Source organism: Triturus cristatus, chromosome 4_2, assembly GCF_964204655.1.
Source record: "Triturus cristatus chromosome 4_2, aTriCri1.1, whole genome shotgun sequence".
Lineage (NCBI taxonomy): Eukaryota > Metazoa > Chordata > Amphibia > Caudata > Salamandridae > Triturus > Triturus cristatus.
This window is the reverse complement of record NC_140586.1, coordinates 529268450-529293297: the sequence shown is the minus strand read 5'-3', so window position 1 is coordinate 529293297 and position 24848 is coordinate 529268450. Positions and strand designations below refer to the sequence as shown.

At 45.6% G+C, this 24848-nt stretch overlaps 1 protein-coding gene across 4 annotated transcripts in view; it reads right to left on the bottom strand.

Annotated features, from left to right (window-relative positions):
* PKN2 (protein kinase N2) overlaps positions 1 to 24848 on the bottom strand; it is a 793532-nt gene that overhangs the window by 38408 nt on the left and 730276 nt on the right. For all 4 annotated transcript variants that reach the window (XM_085602131.1, XM_085602129.1, XM_085602128.1 and 1 more), the window contains one exon: positions 16802 to 16944. In XM_085602131.1, coding sequence (XP_085458257.1) covers positions 16802 to 16944 — 143 coding nt within the window. The remainder of the gene's footprint in view (positions 1 to 16801; positions 16945 to 24848) is intronic.

The window sequence follows — 24848 nt, the reverse complement described above, 5'->3', positions numbered from 1 at the left end:
TGGCCGAGGATCCAGCCCGCGAGCTCGTTGTCTCCCCAGGATGGGGGGGGGGGGTCAGTTTAGTCTTAGTGAGATCTACTCGGCAATAAAAATGATAGCTCCGGGTAAGGCAGCTGGACCTGATGGCCTCCCTGGAGACCTTCTTCTCCATGACAGAGAACCTTGGGCTGAGTTTATCCTACAAACCCTGAATAACATCGTAATGGGTTACCCTGTACCAGATTCCTGGAAAGGGGCAGAGGTGGTGGCCATTGACAAAAAAGGAGATAGAGAGGACCCTGCCAACTACAGACCAATCAGTTTGATTGATGTGATTCAAAAAGTGGTGGGCAGGGTTCTCTTAACCAGGATTAGGGCCTGGATTGATGAAGCTGGCATCCTGTCCCATTTTCAGGCAGGTTTTAGGCAAGGGGTTGGTACTATCGATCAGGTTTTCCGATTCTGCACCATATATTGGAAATCTGTGACCATCGAAAAGGGTAGCCTCTACCTGGCTTTCATCGACCTCAAGACAGCTTTCGATTTGGTACCTCGCTCAAAGTTGTGGCAAGTTTTGGCTGATCTTGGTATCTCTTCCCTAATTCTGGCCCTCCTTAAACGGCTTCATGTTGGTAATTTTGCTAGAGTCAGCTGGGGCCACCAGGGACAGATGACCGAGAGAATAGCAGTAGGGAGAGGGGTCCGACAGGGCTGTGTTTTGGCGCCAACCCTATAAATGGGGTGGCAGACTATCTGAGGGTTGACGGGGTCGATGCGCCAACCCTGAGCGGGGGAAAACACCCTCCCTGCTGTTTGCAGATGATACGCTGCTGATCTCCAAGAGCCCTATGGGCCTCCAAAAACTTTTGACCCGTTTTACTGACTTTTGCAACACTAGGGGCCCTCAAAATCAACACATCCAAGACTAAGCTAATGGCCATGTCCCCTTCCAAAAGCTTCAGGAACAATATCAGGGTGGATAACTCTAATCTGGAGCTGGTGACAGCCTTTGACTATCTTGGGGTGCGGGTTAACAACAAGCTGAACTGGGCCCCACATTTGTCTAAAATGCTCCTGTGTCATAAACGAACAGCGGGAGCCATAGCGAGACATCAGAGGCTGTCATACAGCTGCCAAATTGCTGCAGCAATTGAGGTCTACCAGGGGAAGGCTCTATCAGCATCCCTCTACGGGGCGGAACTATGGGGATTTGACAATGTCACAGATCTGACTAAATCGGAAAACAAGTTTTTCAGAGACATAGTCTCACTCCCCCAGTCTACTCCCCTAGTTCCCCTCCGCAGTGACCTCGGTAGACACCCCATAAGCGACGTGGCAAGACTGCGCCCTTTATTATATTGGGTCAGGCTCAGAAGGTCCCCGGATCTAGGCCAGTATGCATCTGCTCTGAAGGACATACTTCAACTTGGAGCTCGTTTTAAGATTTCTTGGGTATCCAATCTATATAAACTGGTGGTAGAGCTAGGTTTGGGTGAGTCCTGGGAGAACCAGAGCCCCCCCCCCCCTTAAATCCATCGTAACAAAAATCTATTGGGACTGGATCAATGCTGCTACTTTGAGGTCCCAGAGAGGCATCCTCAGTGAGAAATTCCTAGGCATTAAACCTATGCCTAGATTGGAGGCCTTTTTGGACCGGATCGAGTCCCCAAGCGATAGGTCACTATACCTCAAGTTGAGATACGGTACTCTACCAATACATGAGTTCCAGACAGGGTGGAGCGGTGAGCAGGGTGCTGCTAAGGGCTGCCCAGGTTGTGCCTCCCCTACGGAATCTATCGCCCATTTTCTTTTTGCTTGTCGGGCCTACAGCCAGGTTAGATCTAGATGGCTGAAACCCGTATGTATAAATCTGGGTTGCAGGTCGTATAGGGTGGCCTTGCGCATCTTAACCTATGAGACGACAGTCCCTAGTGTCATCTGTGGGACTGCTAAGTTCTTGGGGGGGGCCTGGAAGATTAGACAGAGGTTACTCAAGAAGTGCTAGTTATTGAGCCGAGTTCCAGCGTTCCTTGCCCCTGCCCCACTCAGCTCTACTTAAAGTCGTATACTGTTGCTGTATTTGTCCTCTTTCTATATTGTACTCATTGTATAATATCCCTTTTTCTGGACCTTACGAACTATGTTGTTTTAGATATTGTTAACATTTCTTTTTGTATAGATGGGAACCCTGCCGCTGCAGGGGATTCTTATTTTAAACATTGTTTTTATAATGTTTTATACTTTTATGATATTTTATATATCAAATAAAGTTACTGACTGACTGACAATATTCCATACAAACCAACTCCACACAGGGAACAATTTTCAAGGAAAAACTGTCAATCTATTCCTATGGAGCAAAATGAAGTTACCGGTTTGCAGGTAAGTACTGTTTTGTGGGAGTTTGTATTCTGGGGTAAGAACCAGGGTTATCCCAGGGCCAAGGATGCACTCTTGAAACACCCACAGCGGCACTATGGCGGACGGGTGCAGAGTGCTAAGGCCCAATGTTATCCAATGGGGTTTAGGGGGACACCGGTTGATGGCTGCTCACGGGCAGGCCACAAGGTTGGGGGAGCAAAGCTCCTGGTGTTCGGTTCAGGGCAAAGGGGAATCCTAGTTAGCACCCAAAGTACACCCGCAGTGGCGGCTGGGTGCAGGGTGCTGTTTTGGCGTCGGGTGCCCTGTTGATTTCAATGAAAGTTGCCAGTTTGGGATTTTGTCCAGGAAGACTTCCAGGGGGAACCAACAGCTGGGCAGGTAAGTTGGAGGGCTCGGGGACGTAGGTGCACCTCGTGTTCTTTTCGCCAGGGAGCAGGGAGGCTGGATGCAGGGGTGTCTTTTGAGGTCAGATTTCACCTTACCGCGCCACTCGCAGTTGGAGGGGTCTCCGTGCAGAGGCTGCAGGCGATGCCGGGGAGTCCCGGAGGGGTCAGCCCACGGTGGACTCAGACTCTGGAGTGCCTCGCTGGGACCGGTGGGCCACCTGGATTTGGACCGTATGCGACGGGTGCAGTGGTAGTTCGAGGAGTCGGGTTTCTTTGTCTTCAGCAGGCTCAGAGTCTTGCTTTGGAGATTGTTTTGAAGAGAGCTGCTGTTCACAGGAGATCCGGTCTTTGTTGAAAGCAGTCAGTCCTCCCAGAGGTTCTGGAGATGTCCGGCTGCAGTACAAGTCTCTGGAATCTCTGGAAAGTGCATACCAGCCTTTAGGGCTGGGTCCAAGTCGGTTGTTCTCTGCAGTCTCCTCTGCTGGGCGTCTTCTTTTGTCCTTCTTCGTAGGTTGCGGGAATCTATCTTCTTTGTTCAAGGCTGCCCCTAAATACTAGATTTAGGGGGAGTTTTAGGAGTGTTGAGGTCAGTAGCCAATGGGCTACTGACCTTGGGGTGACTACACTCTTGGTGTGCTCACCTCACGTAGGGGAGTGGGCACAATCCCTAATCCTGATTGGAGAATGCCTGCCATCTGCAAGATGACGGGAACTGAAGAGTGGGCTTCACCTCGCCTCCCCCACCTGAGGGGTGGGATTGGCAGAGGCGGGCACACCTTCTGGGCTGTGCTAATTTTTCCCGCCGGTCTTCTCACCGAAAAGGAGGGGAGACAGGAAGGGGGCCTGCTCCTGATAGCAGGAAAGGCTGGGGGTCGTGTTAGAAAGACAGTAAGGCCTTTGAAGCCCCACTGCCACAAATGGCTCTTCCTGGCCTGGGGGAGGTATGACCACCTCCACCCAGGAAACGCTTTGTTTCTGGGCTCAGGGAGCGAAGGCTCCCACCCCAGGAGTCCAGAAACATGTCTCGTTGTGGCAGGCTGGTGTGTACCAGTCAGCGTACCCACCACAGGCTGGTCGTTTTTCAGGGGGTATCTCTAAGATGCCCTCCGAGTGCATTTTTCCTTATATCCCACACTGGCATCAGTGTGGGTTTAATGTGCTGAGAAGTTTGCTACCAAATTTCCCAGTTTTCAGTGAAACCATTATGGTGCTGTGGAGTTCATAATCACAAACTCCCAGCACCATATACTCTTAATGGCATTACTGCACTTACAATGTCTAAGAGCTGGTCTAGACACTGTAGTGGTACAGGGCTCAGGCAACTGTACCCTCACCACTGGTATAGTCCACCCAGCAAGAGGGGTGGCTGACCTATGCCAGGGCAGTGGGTTGTAGGCACGGCACACAGGGGTGTGTGCCATGTCTACTCTTCACTTTGTTCTGCACCAAAACATGCAGCCTGCAATGGCAGTGTGGGTGTGAAAAGGTACAGGGCCTCTAAGGGTGGCACAATAAGTGCTGCAGCCCTTAGAGGCCTTCCCTGGACACAGTGCCCTTGTACCCAGGGTACTTTTTTACAAGGGACTGACATGTGGCCATAGAGGTGCCAATTGAGGGTACAAGGTAGTTGTGGGAAAGACCACAGGCCCTGGTAACATGATTGGCAGGGACCCAGGACACATGAAGTCAAAATAATTCAGAAGTCTAGCAAAAAGTGTGTGGGGTGGTGTTACTGCAAAAGAAACCCAGCTTCCTACACATGCCCATCACATGTGTGTGCACTGGCTTGACCATCTTGGGCAGCCCCGACCCCTAAATCAAATACAAAAAAATGAATTCCCTGGCTTCTCGTGGGCTCCTGCAGATTGATGGCAGTACTGAATAGTACTTGAGATTCAACATGCAATACTCTGCTTGGATGGGGAATAGCCTTCCCGAGGGGCACTATTGCCACAAGGAGCTGAGGTGATTTCCAAAAGGCTTCGGTTCTTTGAAGATAGAATTTCAGACAGTGTTGTATATCCAGCAAATAAAGAGCCCTTTCTGCTGGTGTTGTTGAGTGTGCAGGGGTGTGGAATTCCCATAGCCCGACACCCAGGACATACTATTTGGGGTCAAGGACAAGAAGTTTTCATGTTTAATCTGTCCTTGGAACAAGTAAGCCAGATTACACAATCACATTATGAATCAGGGAAAGGCATTGTCTGCAGTTAAGGGAATAGTTGTGCCCATATGTGAATGCTGTTTGTACTTGTATTTAAGGTTCATTAATACAAAGCCTTTTTTCTTAGGGTGAGCACTCTAAGGAAATGCCATAATCAGTCTGAACTACTGAGAGTGGTTCCAGTATAAAAATGTGCACATGCATTTGCACAGTTTAACAATATAAGGCTACGTATAATACTTCCAGGATGCCCTCTGATTAGATGCAAATGTATGTAAAAGCTTGAAAGCAAGATTGATGATCCTTTGCTTTCAAAATAAAATGGTCATAAAAAAATTGCAGCTAGAATAAAAACGTTTTGCTAAGCTAGTATGAAATTGTAGGTACCATTTTCTTGAAGCATCATTTAGCAAAATGTGTTGATCAAGCTAGTATTTCCCAAAAATATTCATAATGGAAGAATCAGTGCAACCAGTTGCAACAAATTATTGGAAACATGAAAATAAACAAGCATAGGTAAAGCCAAATAGGTAAGGCTTTGGTGGTCAGCCTTTTGGTTACGTCAATGTGTGCCTTGTTTTGACGTGGGCTTTGTAAAACTTTACTGTTGTGGGAGCTGCCAGGTGCTCATCATTATAACAAACACTGGCAAAAGCAAAAATATTTTTGGTCTAAAAAAAAAACATTGCCATAGTTTTTCCCGTCACTAAGCAAAACGACTTTGCATGCCAATATGCTCCTTGTGAAAGAGTAGAATGCGGTCACTCACAGAAAAGCCAGCCGGTAGATAGAGAGATTGGAAGAGAGAGAGAATTTTAATAAAAAACAAAGCGACAGACCTAAATAGGGGCCCAATTCTTAAAGAAAGTCACAAAAGTGCACCCATGGTATATGTCCTTGCAGTTGTGTAGATTTACAGCTTTCATGAATTCACAAGAATTTACTTAAGTAGGACAGGAATTGCACTCATAGAAAACATTTGAGAAATGCATTTTAGCATTGGCAAGTAATCATGTTTAGATTTCCTCATGCGAAAATCTGTTGCTCTGTAACAGGTTCACTTTCCCAAAAAACACTTTTTTCCCCAACCCTGGAAGACGTTTTACTTATGTCCTTGTCAGGAGTAAATTTCCAACCTTTCTCTACATGGGAAGATAGAGACAGGCTGATGAAAACCCATTAAACCTGCAAGTCAGTAGGTTTGCACAGACTCCAAAGGGCACTCGAACCATCGGGAACAATTGCTTACTGCTACCTCCAGCCCCAGTGTGTAGATCTGTGGAAAGGTGGCAAAACAAGGGTATGGTTAGTATTCAAACCCTACTATGGTATGAGCTCTGACATAATCAGAGGAGTTATTATCAGAGCTCTTATATATACTGAGATTGCTGCTATAATTTGTCGCTGCACTACATGGCACCAAAGGGACAAATGGTGTTTGTTACATGACAAGTAGTTTTATGAAGCAACTTGCCCCATGGACAAGTAGATATTTTATTAAATTCCACACCCCTGGTGTGGGTAAGAAGGTTTTGAGGATGAGTGGCTCGTTCAAGTGAAAGTCCGAAGGAACTTTGGGAATTAATCTATGGCTGGTACGCAGGACCACTCTGTCATCCCTGAATTGAAGAAATGGTGCCTGAATAAGCGCCTGAATAGTAAGAGCCTCAATTTCACTGACTATTCTAGCAGATGTCAACGCCTGAAGCAGGGCAACTTTCTATTAAACTTGAGATCAGCTTTATGAATAGGCTCGAAATGGTGCCTCATGAGTTGCGACAGGACTACGTTAAGATGCCAGAGCAGTGGAGGTCTGACTGGTGGAAAGGCCCTAAATAGCCCTTTACTGAATTGTTTAATGATCCTCGCTGACCATAAAGAGGGCCCTGAAGAGGTCCTTCTAAAACGAGATATTGCAGCTAGATGGACCTTTATGGAGGTGTGAGCTTATCCGGATTTTGCCAAAAGGATGTAAGGAAGGATTTAATGCGGTGAGGACGAGAATGGATGTATGTTCGCATCTTGACACCAAAGGCAAAATCGCTTCCACTTCATTCTATGTTTTGTTAGTGCTCTGCACCCGTGGATTAAAGAGAATCTACTTGCATTTAGATGGGAGGTTCAGATGGCCACACTCAAGGTGTTCAGGAGCCATGTTGCTAATCGAAGCGATTTAGGATCCGGATGTCCTTAGGACTTCATCAGAAGAGATGCAATGGGATCAAAGAGGATGGGTTGTCTCTCTGAAAGGAGGAGGAGTTCTGTGTACTAAAGCTGAAACGGCCATGATGGGGCTATGAGGAGGATTCTGCATCTGTCTTTCGAGTGATGGAAAGGCCTTGTTGAGAGTTGTGTCCAGGATTGCCCCCAAAAAGCTGATGTTCGTGGATGGGTGTAAGACTGATTTGTCTTTGTTCAAGGTGAAGCCAAAACTTGCCAACAGTCTTGTGCAAGCTGCCGTGGACGAACAAACTATTGATACGGACGGTGCCTTGATCAGCCAGTCGCCCAGGTAGAGAAACACCTGATGGTGATGCCTCTTCAGAAAGGCTGCCACTGGAGCCAAACATTTGGTCAATATTCTTGGCGCCGATTTCAGGCCGAATGGCAGGACCTTGAATTGATAGTGGCTCCAGGCTATAGGAAATCACATATACTTCTGTGAGAGGGATAGATGGGGATGTGGAAGTATGCGTACGGTAGGGCAAGAGTGGTCATGCTATCTCATGGTTTTAGAAGTAATAAAATGTCCTGCAATGTGACCATGCGGAAGGACTGTTTCTTGAGGTAGGTGTTTAAAGTCCTCAAGTCTAGAATCAGTCGTCATTGCCTGAAATGTTTCCGTACCAAAAAGAAACATGGGTAGAACTCTTTCCCTCTTTTGGACGCAAGAGCAGGTTCTATTGCTCCTTTTTGGAATATCAAAAGGACTTCCAAATGCAGAAGATGTAGATGTTTCATCGCTTGTAAGCGGGCGGAGTGAAGAAATTCCACAGTGTGGTTGAATTGAATTAGGCTGAGAACCCACTGGTCCATCGTTATTTTGCCAATGTGGACGTTGCGTAGACATTTTCCCCCTAAGGTGACCTGTGAAGGAAGGGGGTGAGAGATAGCCGGAGTCTGAAAAATGTCATTGGTGATGTAAGGAATCCATTATCGGTTGCCCTTTTCTACCTCTAGGGGCAGATCTGGAGTATGCTGCAGATTGTGGTTGACGCTGGTTTTTATTGTAGTCCATACTGCTGAGAAAAGGAGGTGTAAGAGGGTTACACACATTGTTGGTATCCATCTCTATATGATGGAAGACCTCTTCCATGCGCTCCTCAAAAGGGTACCTTACGGTACTGAAGTGTCAACAGCAACTTTCAGGTTCAGTGTTTTTCTTTACGTCCTGAAGCGCCTCATCAATATGTTTACCGAACAGGGCCTCTCCATCAAAGGGAAGATCAAGGATTTTGTTCTGCACCTCCGGTCAGAAAGATGTAGCCCTGAGCCAGACTGCTCCGCCTCCCAGCGATCTAAAAGCTGTGGTAGCAATGTCCATTGAACAGTTTATAACCTCTGAGAAGTCTGTTCCCCTTCCTGGAAGATCTTTTTTGGCTCCCTTCTTATTGTCATCTGGGAGCTGCATGTATGGAGCTCTATGTATGGAGCTAGATGGCACCATATCTGACTATCATAATGTCCCAAGATCGCTAGAGCATTGGCTGCCCTGACTAGGAGACCTGACATTAAGGAGAATCATTTGCGGGCATTATCAAGTCGTCTGCCTTCTTTATCTGGAGGTGTCGTAACTGGAGCTGACGGCTTCTTTGACCTTCTCTGTGCAGCCTGAGAGATCACAGAGTCAGGCTTCAGATGGCCCGCAAGACAAGTGGGAGCATCCTCCGGAGATGTATATTGTTTCTCCAACCTGGGAGGGATCTTCCTGATTTTGAGGTCATTTTCCAATATGTAGCTAACAAATTGAATGACTCATACCGGCTTCCTAAATTGGTTCTTTAAAGTCATAAAGAAAGCATTCCGTTTGAGAAGTAGGCACTAGCAAATCATAATGTTTGGCAGCCCTTTCCAGCAAATTATGGAATCCACCGATGTCCTCTTGTTGAGAATCAAATGGAACTGGAGAGGGAGAAGATGGTGTGGGTATGAGATAGTCAACCCATTCCTGGTGCAGACCTCTAAGCTCTCCCTCCTCGTGGTCATCAGCAGTAGTTACTGGATCCTGCTGAGCAGCAGGCGGTGGTGACTGTGGAGTAACTGTAGATTGCAAAATGTAACGTTGTTGCGGAGTGGAAGGAACAGACATCTGCTAAGGTGGCAATGCAGAATTTTGAGGAGAAGCAGATGCTGATGGAAAACTTTTCTTATACTCAGATAACGTGAACTGTAAGTCCGTAAGCACTGAAGATGGCATGTAGATCATATCTTCTGGATATTGCTGATGATACTCCTGTTGTGGAATATAATAGTGTGGGTCCTAGCACTCCTCCTCATAATCATCATCCTCCTGACACTTCACATGCAACTGTGATGGGCTGTGTGCATAGCCAAAAGGTCCATCATAGTCCTTGAAATCCTGTTCACCAGGAGATGTGAGGGAAGTAAAAATGGCACTTTACTAGGTGAGGTGACCTATGGTGCAAGGTATCTAATTCTCTTTTGTTCCCATTTTTTAGGCGATTGTTCCCTCATCCATGAGGTGGTCAACCATGATTGAGCCACCGTCTGTGTTGTCGATACCGGCGGCAATGTAGATGATGTACTCGCCACAGTCTTCATCGTTTCTGTTACCATCGATGATGAGGACATCGGCAGGATAAGGGCCGGTGATGATTGTGAAGCTCTCGATGATGATGGTGGCGGAGGTGGAGCAGAGCTCTTCGATGGAGGCCCCCTGGCTTTAGATGCTGTAGATTGGTGGACCATCACTGTGTGTCGACGATGAAGATTTTTTTTGCCAATAGTGTCGTTGTCGATGAAGTCTGTGTCGATAGTTTATCCGCAAGGGGTACAGAGGAAGGCTTTTTAAAAGCCTGCCTGCTTTGAGGTGGTGTTGTAGGACGCTCAGAACTTGCCTTTTTTGTCTTACTATCCCCTGAATAATGTCCTCTTCAATTCTGTGAGGATATTTAGATGGACTATGCCTGTAAGACCCATGAGTAGTCTTTTTGGAGGCCTTTTTAGGGCAATCACTGGATGACTGAGTATGAGGTGATCTCTTCCTCTTGCGAGACCTCCTAGATGAAGACGCCGCCTCATCACTGACGTCACTTGAAAGTAGCTCCTGCCTGGCTTTCAACGTTCGAAACCAAATAAGAAGGCGCCCCTCATGATCCTAAAGTCTTGATAGAAAAGGTACGACACCTTGCAATCTTTCGCCTTGTGGTTGGGATATAGGCGATAGGAGTCGCTGTGAGGGTTGTCCGTATGAAGCCTTTTCTTGGAGCAGATGGCACAGGCTCTGAAGAGACTCTTTCTCCTAGTGAGACATCATAAAGTCAGGAGAAAGGAACTGTACACTGAACAAGATGGTACAGCCAGTAATAAAATGGGCAAAGAAGAATAAAGTAACAGTTTAGAAAAACGAATGAAGTAGAAGAATTGAAGAAAAAAATGGAGCAGAGCTCAGTGGAGACTCCCTAGCACGATGTGCGGTAAATAATTTGAAGGTCTGAGGTTCTTTCAGGAGTGTTCTAGAGGGATGGGTGCTTCGATTGGCTGAAACCTATGTTTGATCTGTTTTACAAAACAATTGAGATATGTTACAAAGCAAATTTGGGCCTAGGCCTTTTTTTCTAGTTTATGTTACGTTGAATGGCTATTTTTATGTACTGGGACTCCCATCTCGACGACAGGAATGATTCAAGCATGTGAACCTATGAAAGTTACAATACTGGAGTAATTTGCAGTTATATAAAATCTCTACCAGAAAAGGAGTTAGCAAAGATAACCTGTTCTTCTGACAGAGACTTCTAACTGAAGATTCCTCACCTTGTGAATAGATAATAAAGCAGTACCACCGTAAGTGTTGCGTCTGAGGTATGACTCAGATCAAGAAATCTTGCTGGATAGATCGTGGCAGTCCGAGCAGAAGGGGTTTGTGAACATGTGTAGGTACATCCACGTAATGGCCTAGTAAATGTCTTTGAATGGCACACCGCACGCCAGCGGAGTGGTAGCAGCTTTTGCTCTGGTGGAGTGAGCATGGACGCAACCCTTCTGGGGGCTGCTTTCTAGCTACACCATAGCAAACCTTTAAGCACAGGACAATCCACTGCAAGATGGTGGTCCTCGTTGCCGATTTTGCCTTTTTGCTCCAGAGAAGACAAAGAAAAGCTAACCATCATGCCGGTATTTTCTGGTTTCGATTGATGTAAAAATTAAGAGTCCTCTTAGGGTCGGTTATGGTGAAGCCACTTCGCCTCCTTAGAGGGGTGAGGTAGAGAATAGGCCATCAGAGTAATGGATTGCCCTTTGTGGAAGGGCGTAGCCACCGTTGGTAGAAAATCTTCCTTTGTCCAGAAAGAATGAAGGATTTGGTTGTTGCGCACAAAATGCCTGGAGTTCACTCACTCGCCTAGCAGATGTGCTTGCAACAAAGAACACCGTCTTCATGGTTAAGAGGCTAAAGGGGCAGCTCTGCATAAGTTCAAATTCTGTGCACAACAGAAGAGAGAACCAAATGAAAGACCCACTGAGGCACCACAAAAGGTTGGTAAGTTGCACCAAAAAACACATCACAACAGGAGGCTTAAAGAGGGCTGGCTGATCCTGTAACGATAAAAAAGTTGAAAGGGACTACAAATAACCTCTAACTGTTGCCACAGCGAGCTCTTACTGGGTTAATGAAAGACAAAACAGAAGGCTGTCTGACAAACTTGCTAGCAAAGGTTGAGCATGACAGGAGTTAACACCAAGCAACAAACTTTTTCCAGCACCCTGAATATAATCGACTTAGCGGAACAGAGACGAGTTGCCAGAAATACACCAACTACGTCGGGAGGAAGATCAAAAGTCATCAACTGTCATCTCTCAAGGTCCATGCATGGAGTTGTAGTTTGTCTAGGCTCCGGCCCAAGACTCAGCCATGCTGTTGTGACACCAGGTTCTCTTGAGGGGGCGCCGTACTGAAGGACAAATGCTCATGGTCAGAAGTTCCAGGTAGCCCACACTGCTTGCCCAGTTCAAGACCACTAGGATGACTTGGGCCTGGTCTTTCCTGATCATTTTCTGCACCCTTGGCAGGAAAGGGAAGGGCTGGAAGGCATACAGGAATCCCAATGTAGATAGGAGCCTCCCAGGGAAACTACTTGGGAACGACCATGTGGAATAGTCTGGCCATTGTGCTGAGGTGGAGAATAGATGAACCAGAGTTCACTCCATTGTAGGAAGATGCCCTGGTTCACTCAGAGCACAACTACCATTCGTGATTTGCTAGGGATCAGCAGTTGAATTGGTCTGTCCTGGCTTTTAAAGATGCTGTCAGGTGCTGGGTGGTAAAGGAGATTCCCTGATCATTCAGCTACTTCCAGAGGCGCGGAGCCTTCTGGCACAAGACCCATAACCCCTCTCCGCCCAGATTGTTTCAGTACCACATGGCGGTCGTGTTTTCTTTAGTGCCAAGTGAATCACTTGCAACTCCAACAAGTTGATGTGGAGTCGAGCTACTGCCGGGGCATGACCCCTACGCTACACCCCTCCCCACCAAACCCATCAAATGATGTATTAGTTGGGACAGTTAGCTCTGGGTTGGGTATGGAGATGGATCTGCCACTGATCCAATTACAGTCAAGCAGCCAGCGCTGCAGATCTTTTGCAGTCTTCTTCAACACCTGGTTGAAGTCTGACAGGTTGCCTTGGTGTCGAGCCCACTGAGACTTCAGATCTCACTGCAGAGCAAGTTTGTGGCACCTGGCATAGTCCACAAGCATGACGCAGGAGGCCAAGAGGCCCAGACGCCTCAGAGCCACTCTCACTGAGACCCAGATGAATGGTTGAAACATCAAGTTCATAGCCAAAATGTCCTGGACTCGATGAGACTGAGGAATAGCTCGAAAAAGCATTATCCAGGATTGCTCGTTAAAGGGAAGCCGTTGTGAAGGAGTCAGGTGTGACTTTGGCATATTGATGAAAAAAAACAATAATGTTAACAGACTGGCATTCACCTGGAGGTGGTTGACTGATGTTTTAGGACAACTGATGCCAAGTTACACATTTCCTTGCCAGTTATATTGACGCTTTTGCTCTCTATTTCAGTGGGAGCAAGTGACTCTGAAGGTAATGAGTATTGTTTCATGCCAGATGTCACAATCACTGGGTCTGGCTTGGGCATTAAACTTCTGAGTCAGGGTCTTGTGGTGGAGGTTTGAATTTCTTTTGGAATGTTGGAGTGACTGTTTACACAGTGGCTGCTGTTAGGAACTTGTCTTCTGTGATATCTAGAACAACTGGGAATAGAGGAAACCAAGGTCTCAAGAGTTTCTAGGATAATTGAGACCAATGTCTGAAGCTTCCATTAGAATGTTTACTTGCTCCTCTTCCCATTAAGTCATCCACTGGTGATAATCTCATCAGGCAGGCAGCAGGTGAAGTGGAAGTGTAGGATAACACTGGATGGTGATGGAGGGATTGTTTGAGAGCTTCTCCTTCTATGGTGTTAGATTTCTGGATGGTTATACATTATGTTGTGGAGCAAGAGACGAAGGTATTGCAGAAGGCAAGAGTCTACTTTCTGAAGTTGATACTGTTGTCTGTTGCAAGACCACTGGCAGTGTTGGGGGAGCCTCTGGTAAAACTGGAGAATGGATGGATATATAGGCTGCGGATGAGGCAGCAAAAGGGGGGGTGTTAAGGATGTTTGTAATAGATTTTTGATCACATAGTGAAATTTGAAAAAGCATAGAGGGTGTAGAGTTTCATCCTCTGGGTCATCCTCCTTTTAGTGCAAGTGTATATGGAGGCATTAAAAACATTTGTGATGAGTTTAGTCAGGGTGAGTGGATGGAAGATACACAGTGTAATGCATTCATAGAACGTGATAACAATGTGAATGTCAATGTCGATGTCGATACAGTAGTCACCGATGGCGAAAGGTGCTCCTTTAAAATCAAGGGATGTTTGAACTGTGACTTGTGCTTCTTTGACAGTCTTCTTTGGCGACTTCAATAGCGAGGAAGCAGAGATCAATGTATGGTCTCTTGACATGGATGTAGTCAACCTGTAGTGATTTACTAGATCACTGGATGGCCCTCCTTTTTTTCTTTTGCCATCATGTCCTCAAGTTTTCCCTCCTCAAGTCTGATGCCTTTTCTATCAGACAATGACCTTAGACATTTTTAGGCAGGAATCATATTGCAGAATGCACATCACATAGACCTTGAGGGTATGAAGCTGCCTTCTTTCTTCCACATGAGAGTACTTTACAAATCATAAGGCATTCTGACAGGAAAAACAGAAGAAAAATTGAGATACACATTTTATACTTGGTAAATGTTTGTAAAAGAAGTTGAATATAGTTGTAAATGTTATTTCCTGAGATGAATCTCTATGAAAGAAGAGAGGTGTGAAAACCTCAAGTTGTTCTGGGAGTCTTCTCTCAAAGGTTGGAGAAAAATTGAGAGAAGCATCTGACAGTACAATGCATGATGGGTAGTGGAAGCTCCAGGACTCTTAGCTGGACAGCAGTCTATTTTCACATCTTTACAATAAATGCCTATCCTCACTTTCCTCAATGACAGATTGTGCATGTTTACATTTCAAATGCTGCAATATAGGTCACAGGGATTATTTTAAAGATACACCAGTCTGCGTTTTAAGGAAAAATACTGTCTTGGATAGGCTTTTATTACGGGTGTTGCATCTCATATGTACAATGGTATCCTGTGTTTGTAACTATATGAACAAATATTGAATATGAAGTGTTCGAGGGTCCATGCATGCAGAAGGGAAATACTTTAACGTTTATGACCATGATACTGAATTAGCATTCTTTTTCTTTTCATATGGAGAAAAAAATACTAATTTCTCTCTTCAATTCCAAACATTCAGAGAGGAAATGAAACAGATTGTATGTTCTTCCCTTTTTCTAGCCTTCAGATTATGCCTACATAGTAACTGTGTTATAGGTTCCAATAAGGATCTTGAATGCCCAATGATGTGCTGACAGGCGGTGCTGCATTGAGTTTATCTAAGAAAACTGTTTCAATTGCTGACCTGTCTAAAATCATTGCATTCATTCCATTTTCCTCATTTCTGATTACTGTATTTTGAAGTGCCCCTCTGAATAGGACACCTCGCCATTCATTATTAGAATAACAGGCTATTGTTAACAAATCCATGTCTTTGAGTTAGACATTTTTTTATTCCACACAAAACAGGGCCGTGATTGTGGACTGAATGTATAAATTTACTATAACCAGGCAGGAACTCAGAGGAGTATTGGATAATGGGGACATTCATACAGCTAAAACCAGCCCAATTTCCAACCCTGCGATTATATAGGTGAAGGGTAGTCCCACGGATAGGGATGAACCCATGATCAGGCCTCACTCTTATTTAGTATTGTAGTTAGTGACAATTTCTATAGCACAAGCAAGTGCTCAGGAAATCAAGAATTTAGGATGTTCCTGGCTCAGAGCAGGAACTAAGTGTGACTTTAAATTGGAGAGGCAGACAGAGCTGTTCAGTGTGAAGGATGGTCTTGGCCAAGAAAAGAAAACAATCATGGTTTTTATTTCCTTCAATTTCTGGGAGTTATTGCCTAATCAGTACCAAATACACCAAGGTTAAAAAAGAGAAATCCATATTGCTTTGCAGGAACATTGGCGAAAGTAACCATGATGTCAAGTGAAGCATACCTAAGAGTTTTGATGAACACTACCTTTTCAGGCCTGTTATGCCCAGCAGACTTATAAGTTGTACAAAAGGTTGGATCCTTTAAATAGGACATTATTTGACAAATATATTCAGCATGGCAGATGGTTATATAAATAAGCCAAGTACAAAGGGTTCTCAACTGAATTTTAAGAATTTCCTAAAAGAAACAAACACGCTATGACCATGGACCCTATGGAAGCCAGGAAAAATGAGAGTTCCATAATCACGTCAGCCAAGAAGACTTAAAAAAAACAGTCCTAAAGGTTCAGGAGAACATTTGTGCTCAAATAGTTCAAAAGTATGTTATTATATACATGCAAATCTAATACTGCCTAATAATCCTCTTCTTCAAAAGTGCTTTGCGTAGGTTATGTCTTTTTCTTGTAGATAGCTGTAAGTGGAATATTTTTTTTTTTTAAGTTTAAACTTGCACATTTAATAACAAATAGTTACTAAAATATGTGTATGACTGATGAAGCCCCCATCGCTTCACATTGAACTGCACATGTCCAGTTTAGGTGAGACCATAATGGCACTGAAAAACACATGTATCTCTGGCACTAACTAGCACCATGCTGCTGGAAAGAACATCAGGAGTCTCTCACCTGCACTGACGTTATATGAATTATCAGAGACTTCGACAAAACAGTATCTACAAAATATATATGTTTAAGTCCTTGCTCACTATCACCCTAATAATTTAAAATCTATGTAGTTGGAGAATTTCACATTCACTGCCAAGGCAAGCATAGAAGTGAGACAGGCTTTATTCTTACATTTTATAAAAGGCAGTCATTCAAACTTCTATTTCCGGCTGAAGAATGTTTTTACGAGTCGTTCATCAAATCGTAGATTGCACTTGGTAGCTAACAACAACTAATACAGATGCATTAGTTTCTGACCACTGTAGAATTCAGAGGACTATAAATGCAGTTTTTAAGCAAGGTGAAAATATTACCAGATCATTAATACGTTTTTCCAATCATGCTATTTGTAAAGTGTTTATGCATACCTCACCAACAAGCATTTCATAAATTAGCACTCCAAGACCCCACCAGTCAACAGCTCTTGTATAGGAGGTTTCAGTCAACACTTCAGGTGCTAGGAATTCTGGTGTGCCACAGAAAGTGCTTGTTCGGTCTCCAAATCCCATTCCTGAAAAATAAAAAAATATTGGCAATCAAAGACCTAGCCCTTTGAAGAAAAAAAATACTCCCAGGACGTCACACTGTGGTCTAAACTAATCATCAAATGGAGCAAAATTAAAGTTCTGCTTACTTGAAATTTGTTTTGCCTGTGAAGTGCATTGACTATTTATTTAGTTTTAGTGTATATTGGTTAAAATATGAAATCTGCATAAAATCTTAAGGCAATAAAACCATTTTTATACCCACTAAAAACTGGACATTTTTTTAAAAATTCTCCTGTCATCTAACAAGATGTAAATTTGATTGTTGCTTTAATGGTGGAAGTGTTTCCTTATTTTTTCCCATAACCTGCAGTTAGTAATGTTGCTGTAGAGAGGATTCCAACTCTTGATAATTTCTTAAAAAGGAAGTTAACCAATCCTAAACAATAACGAAAAAAAAGTGTACTGACTACCACTGGAGAAAAATAGTAGAAATAATTACTCTCAAAACCTATTCCTAGTTCTCGTTCATTCTTCTTAGATGTGTACAATCAATTTATCTGCTCTGAGTATTTTTTTTTACCTTCGTTGTAAAATTATATTTCAATTCATTTGTAAAGCTGTTTGCATCATAACAATTAGGCACCAGCTCAATCTAATTCAGGATCATTTTTTAATTGTCTCAAATTCTAAACAGTAATGATCAAGACAACTGCCTTTGTTACTTCCTAAAACCCTAAAAAGCTGTACACTTAAGACCTAGACAAATTATTAAAGCAAGTTGTTCATTTTTCCATAACCATAAAGAGTTCAAACTTAGTAAAACTATGTGAGAATAAGTTAACATTGTCAGTACAGACAAATGCTGGCACTAGTAAAGGACCTATCCTGCTATTGAGCGTGTATAGTTGAACATCAAAATCTGTAGGTTGTAGAGAAGGGGTGCTATTCTGAAACTCTGCTTTACACATGTGGTCCACACCCTTGGTTTGAAAGACTATTAGAGAACTCATTATCAGGTTATCAACAAGCCCCAGATAAAACAATAAAGCCTTCGAATTGGAGTCAGCAATTGATTACCTTGCATAGAAATTAACTTGTTCCACAAAAATTAACTTATTAACTGAATGGAAGGCAGAGGTAAAATTCACAGATCATCAATACAAAGAATTTCCATTCCAATATTTTTGTTGAGCGAAAGTCATGCAATTACGTATTGAGTGGTTTGAAAGGAAACCATTTTGGATGGTGGGAACAACTTATTTTCCTCTGACCAGAAGTGTGGTTGTAAATGCAGTGACTATAGTTTCTAGGATTGGTCCCAATAACATATGTACAGATTGGTAACAGAATCATGCTACTACAAGCTACAGAAATAAATGTAAACACTATAGGTATGTCTATTAAGAGGGCATGCTATAAGACCCAGTGTTTGATACATCATGGTCAAATATTTGCCAATCTGTCCTATGGGGTTAATATTTTCAATCAAACCCTTTAAACCCCCTCCAAAGTATAGATACATTCATAATACTTATAGGGACTAGCTTGAACTATTCTTGAACAAATTTTCTTGGCCCTTAACTGATTAAATGTAATTGTTTTTCCCCAAATTCTGGCTTTGAGGTTATAGTTGAGGGAGATAACATTTCCACTGACCTCAAGTCCCCATGTGTGACATTTTTGGTTCCCAAAAAATCCATTTTTTGGTGACCAAGCACCGAAACACTTAAACCAGATATTGAGTTAGCAAATGTGAAAGCTCACAGCTCTTGTGCTACGTCTACCCCAGAAAATGATGGGCTGGTAGCGCCAGACTTGTCCCAAGATATTTCTATGTACCCATCAAAGCAAATCATGTAGAGGATGGAGACAAAAGTATGGAAAGAACAGTCAATCTATTCCTCAACAGCATAGGAGACAGACTTACAAGGAATATGCAGTAGTTCCTGTAACCATCAGAAAGAACAGTACTGAAGGTAAGTACCTTCTCATGGATACTCACTCCTGCAGCTTCATTGACTAAAAGTATTACATAGCCATGCAATGGAGATTGAAAGATGAACAACAAACGCGATACCTGCAGATTCCTCAGCTGTAGCACAATCCCAGGCATCAAACTGGATCCGGAAACTTCAAAGCTCTCATGTTGCCGGTAGGGGGCACTGGCTTTGGCTGACGCCGGAACTGACGTCAGATGACGACCCAGAAGCCATATAGCGCCCGCCCTGGTGAAATGAGGTCAGTTTCCATCTATTTTTCCCAAGCATTCAAGGCGAGTGAACAGACTAAGACATCCATCAAATGGGGAGGAAGATAAGTCGGAGAGTAAAGTGACAGAGTATCTATCAGAATGATTGTTACTGCAGGAAAGTAACTTTTTCTTGTGATAGATACTTCAACCTGCAGATTCCTCACCTGCAAAACAGATTTTAGAGCAATTCTCTACCCCTGGAGGAGGGTTGACGAATCCCTAGACAAAGAAATTCTGCAGAAGGGGCCTGGCAAAGTGTCAGTCCCTATGCACTTCGGAATCCAGGCAGTAATGCTTGGCGCAAGTGTGCAAGGATGCCCATGTCGTAGCCAAGCAGATCTCTGAGATGAGGATGCCTTTATGACAAAGGCGGAAGACCTGGATTTGGCTCTGTTGGAATGAGCTCTTTTGCATTCTTGAGAGTCTTTTTGGGCAAAAGAATAGCAGCATTTGATACAAGGGATAATCCACCTAGAGAGAATCCTTTTCTGAACTGCTCTACCCTTCTTAGAAACCCAGTATCCGACAAAGAGTTGGTCCCCCACATATATGTCCTTGGTACGGTCTAGATAGAAGTTGACTGTCTGCCTAAGATCCAAAGTGATGCAGCCACTCCTCCTCCTCCTCTGAAGGATAGGGCTGGCGGGGGGGGGGGGTGGACTGATCCAGGTGGAGAGGAGTCATCAATTTTGGCAGGAAAGCAGCCATGGTTCGCAACACAAATGTATAGAGATAAAACGAGCTTGCAACTCACTCACCCACCAAAATCAGTTTCAAGCGACAACTATGTAGGGGCTCAAACGGAGTTCCCATGGGAAAAGTCAAGACAAAAGTAACGTCCCATTGCGGCAAAACAAAGAGGGTTGGAGTATACAGATTTGTCAACTCCTTCAGAATACGCATGACAATGGGGGACCTGAAAAGGGGTTGCTGGTCTGGCAGATATAGAAATACAGACAATGCTGCTGTTAGACGGCGACCTCAGAGGAGCCTGGAAGGGGTCCGGACTACCCTGAGACCCACCCTCACAGTATCGTAGCCGGGCACTGGCGGGAGACTCCCCAGGGGGAGGAATCTCGTATCTAGGATCGTACTTCTGGCACCACACGACACAGAGTGACCACACCGGGTATTCTGAGAAAACAATCTTTATCACGTAGGTTATCACTGCAAATATGTACAAGGTGAGCACGGGCTCAAGAGTCTCGGAAGGGGTAGGGGGTAGCGGGACAGTCTCTGGTAAAGGTTCAAGCAGGGACGTATCCGGCGCACAGCTCACAATCCTCGAGCTGGGGGATACGATGTTGTAGTCGGGGTCCGGCGGGACCGGGAGAGTCGGTTGGAGCCGCGAGTCACTCAGCGGGCTCAGGTACAGGTTCGGAGGTCTTACGATCTTCAGGGAGCTGCGAGTCACTCAGCAGGCTCAGGTACAAGGTCGGAGGTCTTACGATCTTCAGGGAGCCGCGAGTCACTCAGCAGGGCTCAGGTACAAGTTCGGAGGTCTTACGATCTTCAGGGAGCCGCGAGTCACTCAGCAGGGCTCAGGTACAAGTTCGGAGGTCTTACGATCTTCAGGGAGCCGCGAGTCACTCAGCAGGGCTCAGGAGGGTCCAAGTTCCAGGAGCCGCGACCACGTCGGCAGGCTCTCGTTGTTCCAGCGTCGAATCTGCCGGACAGACCCAGAGCACCCCTTGTTATAGGTCGACCCCTCTTTGATGTCCGGAGTCTGTGCAGGCAGGGGTCTTGTCACCTGGGGGTCGCTTGTCGGGATTTCCTGCTATAATCTTTTGATCCTTTCAGGGCCGGGTCGGGAGGAGTCCCAGACACCCAGCAGGCACGGAGCCAGCCCTCAGGGAGGCCGGAGGGCCGATCGAAACCCATCGTCCCGGGGGAGTTCAGAGGTGCGATAGAAACTGCTCCTCCCTCTCTCATCCCCTGGAAGCGTGATGTCCTCCAGCCGGAGTGGCGCCTCTAGGCCCGGGTCGCGCTGGGGCCGGGCGGCCATCTTGGTGCATGAAGTGGGCACGCGGGCCCGGGGTGGCCGAAAGGAGAGAGGCCATGGACGGGGACGTCCGGGTCGGTGCGTGTGTCCTGGTGGGGAGGTTCGGCTGGGCCGTGTGCTTGGGCTGCAGGTACCAGGTTTCGGTGGTGCGGGGGCACGGAGGGCCATTCTACGAGGCCGGGTCCAACAGCTGCTAAGTGCCCTCTGACAGTGCCTAATCCACAAACCCTCTGATCGAGAGAAAGTGCATATTGCAGGACCAGAGACAACTTTGCCTCCAAGGGGTGCGCATTACTGTCTGCACCCCATGCAATAAAGTTGCACCATCTGCCTAAGTAAACCAACTTGGCGGAGAGATGATGCGCTGACAAGGTGACATCTACCACCTCCAATGGCAGCTCAAAAGAGCTCAGATTTCACAGCTCAATCTCCATACATGGAGGTGGACAACCACTCTTTTCGACTGGGAGAGAAGGTCCGGCCTTAAGGGAAGTCGAAGTGAGGGACACATTGAGAAGGGATGAAGGTCTGCATACCACACTCTTCTTAGCCAATATGGATCAATGAGAATGACTTGTGCCCGGTCTTCGCTATCTTCCTCAGAACCTGAGGAATCAAGGGTACAGGGGAAATGCATAATGCATCTGAACGTTCTACCTCAACTGAAACACGACCCCAAGGCTTCCCTCAATGGATACTGGAGGGCACAGACCTATTAACATTGAGCATTTTTGGAGGCAACAAATAAGTCCACCTGAGGAGTACCCCACTGGGCGAAGATCTGCTGGACTACCTCTGGTAGAAGACACCACACAGCAAGATAATGCCAGTTAAGACTCTTTTTGATCTGACATTCAGGGACCCCGCTAGGCCAGATCCCTTAACAGTGTGCCCGAAACCAGGGTCTCAACACTTGCAGGCAATGGAGGTGAGACCCAACTCGCTCTAGCTTGTGGACCTAGCACATCTCTGGTATGTTGTCCCTCAAGATCTGGACGGAACAACCTTGGATGGAGGGGAGAAGACATTTAGGGGAGAAAAGGAAGAAAACATTCAGCACCAGCTGAATCACCAGCAGTTTCAACAGGTTGATCTGAAGGACCTGCTGTTCTGGAGAACAGAGTCTCTGATCTCCAGATGGGCTCCTCAACCTAGGGTGGAGGCATCTGTCACTACCATACTCATGGTTGGAGGGGGGAGTGAAGGCCGTCCCAGAGCTTAGGCTTGCCTCTTTCCCCCCACTAAGTGAATTCTGCCACAGCGCTGGGAGAGATCAAGATGGAGTCCGACACATTTCCCCTGTACCATATGCAGTGTCTGTAGAGGCCCAAATGCAGGGCCCTCAAGTTCCAACTAGGAGAATGCACGAAGACAGCAGACCAAGGAATCTCAGAACTGAAAGGATGGGACCATTTCTTGGATTTCAGTAATCCTCTAATGTGGAGGAAAGGTGGGGAGAAGGGTGGTGTCCAGTACTGGAGTCCTTGGGAGTGCCACATGTGAGATTTGGGCTAGTTGATGGAAAAGCCCAGGTCAAACAGCACTGATTCGGTTGGCTGTAGATGGTGTAACTACACCTCTGGGCAAACTGGCTTTATTAGTCAGTCGTCCAGGTACAGAAATATGGGGATGCCCAAACTTCTATGATGGGCCGCAAGCAGTACCATCACCTTTATGAAGACTTGAGGTGCCGATGTTAAGCCAAAGGGAAGTACCACGGATTGGTAGTACAAAGAATCCACCACACATCGCAAGTACTTCTGGTGCAATCGCAGGGTGGGGATAAGGCGGTACGCATCCTGCAGATCGAGTGACACCATCCAGTCTCCAAGTTTCAAAGCCAGCAGTACTTGAGCAAGGGTCAGCATCTTTAACTTTTCCTTTTTTATTAAGTTTCCTGAGAACCAGGGTCGGATGCAGACTGCCATCCTTCTTGGGCATCAGGAAGTAGTGTGCAGACCATCCTTGGTCCCTTTCCTGTTCTAGCACTAACTCCACTGCTCCTTTCAGAAGGAGTGCTTGTAGAAAGCTGGCTCTGTATGTACTGTACCAAAGTAAGGTATAGTGTACACAGAGTCCAATGGAACCTAAAAGGTAGTCAGAGGTAAAAGTAGAAAGCACCGTACTCTCTATTTGTGGAAGTGGGGTTGAGCAGTAAGGCTTTATCGGAGGGTAGTGTTAAGCATTTGTTGTCCACACTCAATCAGCAAATAATTGTCACACACTCAAAGACTGAACACAGACCAATTGGTTTTGTATAAAATAATTTTTGTAGTTATTTTATTTCCTAGAACCAAGCAAGCCTGGCACAGATAAGTGGTTCATACTTTGCAGTAATAATACAGTTTGAATTGTAGTTATATAAGTAATATACAGTTTGATTTGCAGTTGTATATATACTTTGGTTTGATTACAGTAGAACTACTAGTAATGCAATGCTTTGAAATATTGTACATATACTTTTTATTGGCTTTTCAATAGAATGCCACGTAGATTACTTCACAGATTACTTTTCTTACACAGCGTAGTATACATGGATACTTCATTGGGACATTTCCTGTAAACAGGTAAGTAAAAGTGTTTTTGTTATTTGGTTACAGTTTTAAAGACTTTTATAGATTTTCCAACTCCACACTTTGAAACGTTTTCATAGAAAACAGTCAATGGTATCCTATGGAAGGAAATAGTGTTATCGGTTAACAGGTCAGTACTTTGTTGTGGGAGTTGAGGCCCAATGTTATCTAATGGGGATAGGGGGCCTTCGGTTGGTGGCTGCTCATGAGCAGGCCACAAGGTTGTGGGAGCAAAGCTCCTGGACTTGAGCTCAGGGCAAATGGGGGTTCAAGATAACACAAAAGGTACACCCTCAGCGGCATTAGGGCGGCCGGCTGCAGGGTGCTGGTTTGTCGTCAGGTGCCCTGTTACTTTCAATTGGTTTGCAAACACACTGAAGGATCTGGGACAAAGGTCTTCTGGGTGGGACCACCACTTGGAGAGGTAAGTAGGGATGCTGGGGGTTGGTTAAACACCGTCGGTTGGGCCACCCAAGACCGTGGGGCGTCAGGTGCAGGGTTGTCTTTTTGGGTCGGATCTTCTTACCAGCTCCTGGTGGCGAATGGGGGGACTTTCTGGATCGAGGCTGTAGGCGTCGACTGGAGGCTTGAGGCAGGTCAGGGATCACCGGATCTCGGGTCAGGGTCACCAGGGAAACCTCCTCGTGGTGTTTGGCTACTCGAACTTGGGCCGTGGGCATCAGTGGGGAGCAGTGCAGACTCGCGGATTTCGCCAGAGCTGGAGTATGTTGGTGAACAAATCGTGTGTTCATGGGAGACAAAGTCTTTGGTTTGGAAGGTAGGGCAGGTCCTCGGGGTTCTTGAGGTTGCTGGCTGCGGGACGGACCGGAGTTTTGCTTCTGCATGTTCGAGGTGGGGACAGGCCGGTAGGGCTGGGGCCAAGTCAGTAGGTGTCCTCCTCTTCTTAGCTTCGGCACAGCTGTTCGGTCCTTCTTTTCTTCTTGTAGTTTCTTGTCTGAGGACACTAGGTTCAGGTATGCCCCTAAATACTAGATTTAGGGGGCTTTACAGGTAGGTAAAAGGTTGGGACCAATGGGTCCCTTCCTTGGGGTGGGTAGACCCTCTATAATGCCACCTTCCAGTGGGAGGGGGGCATATGCC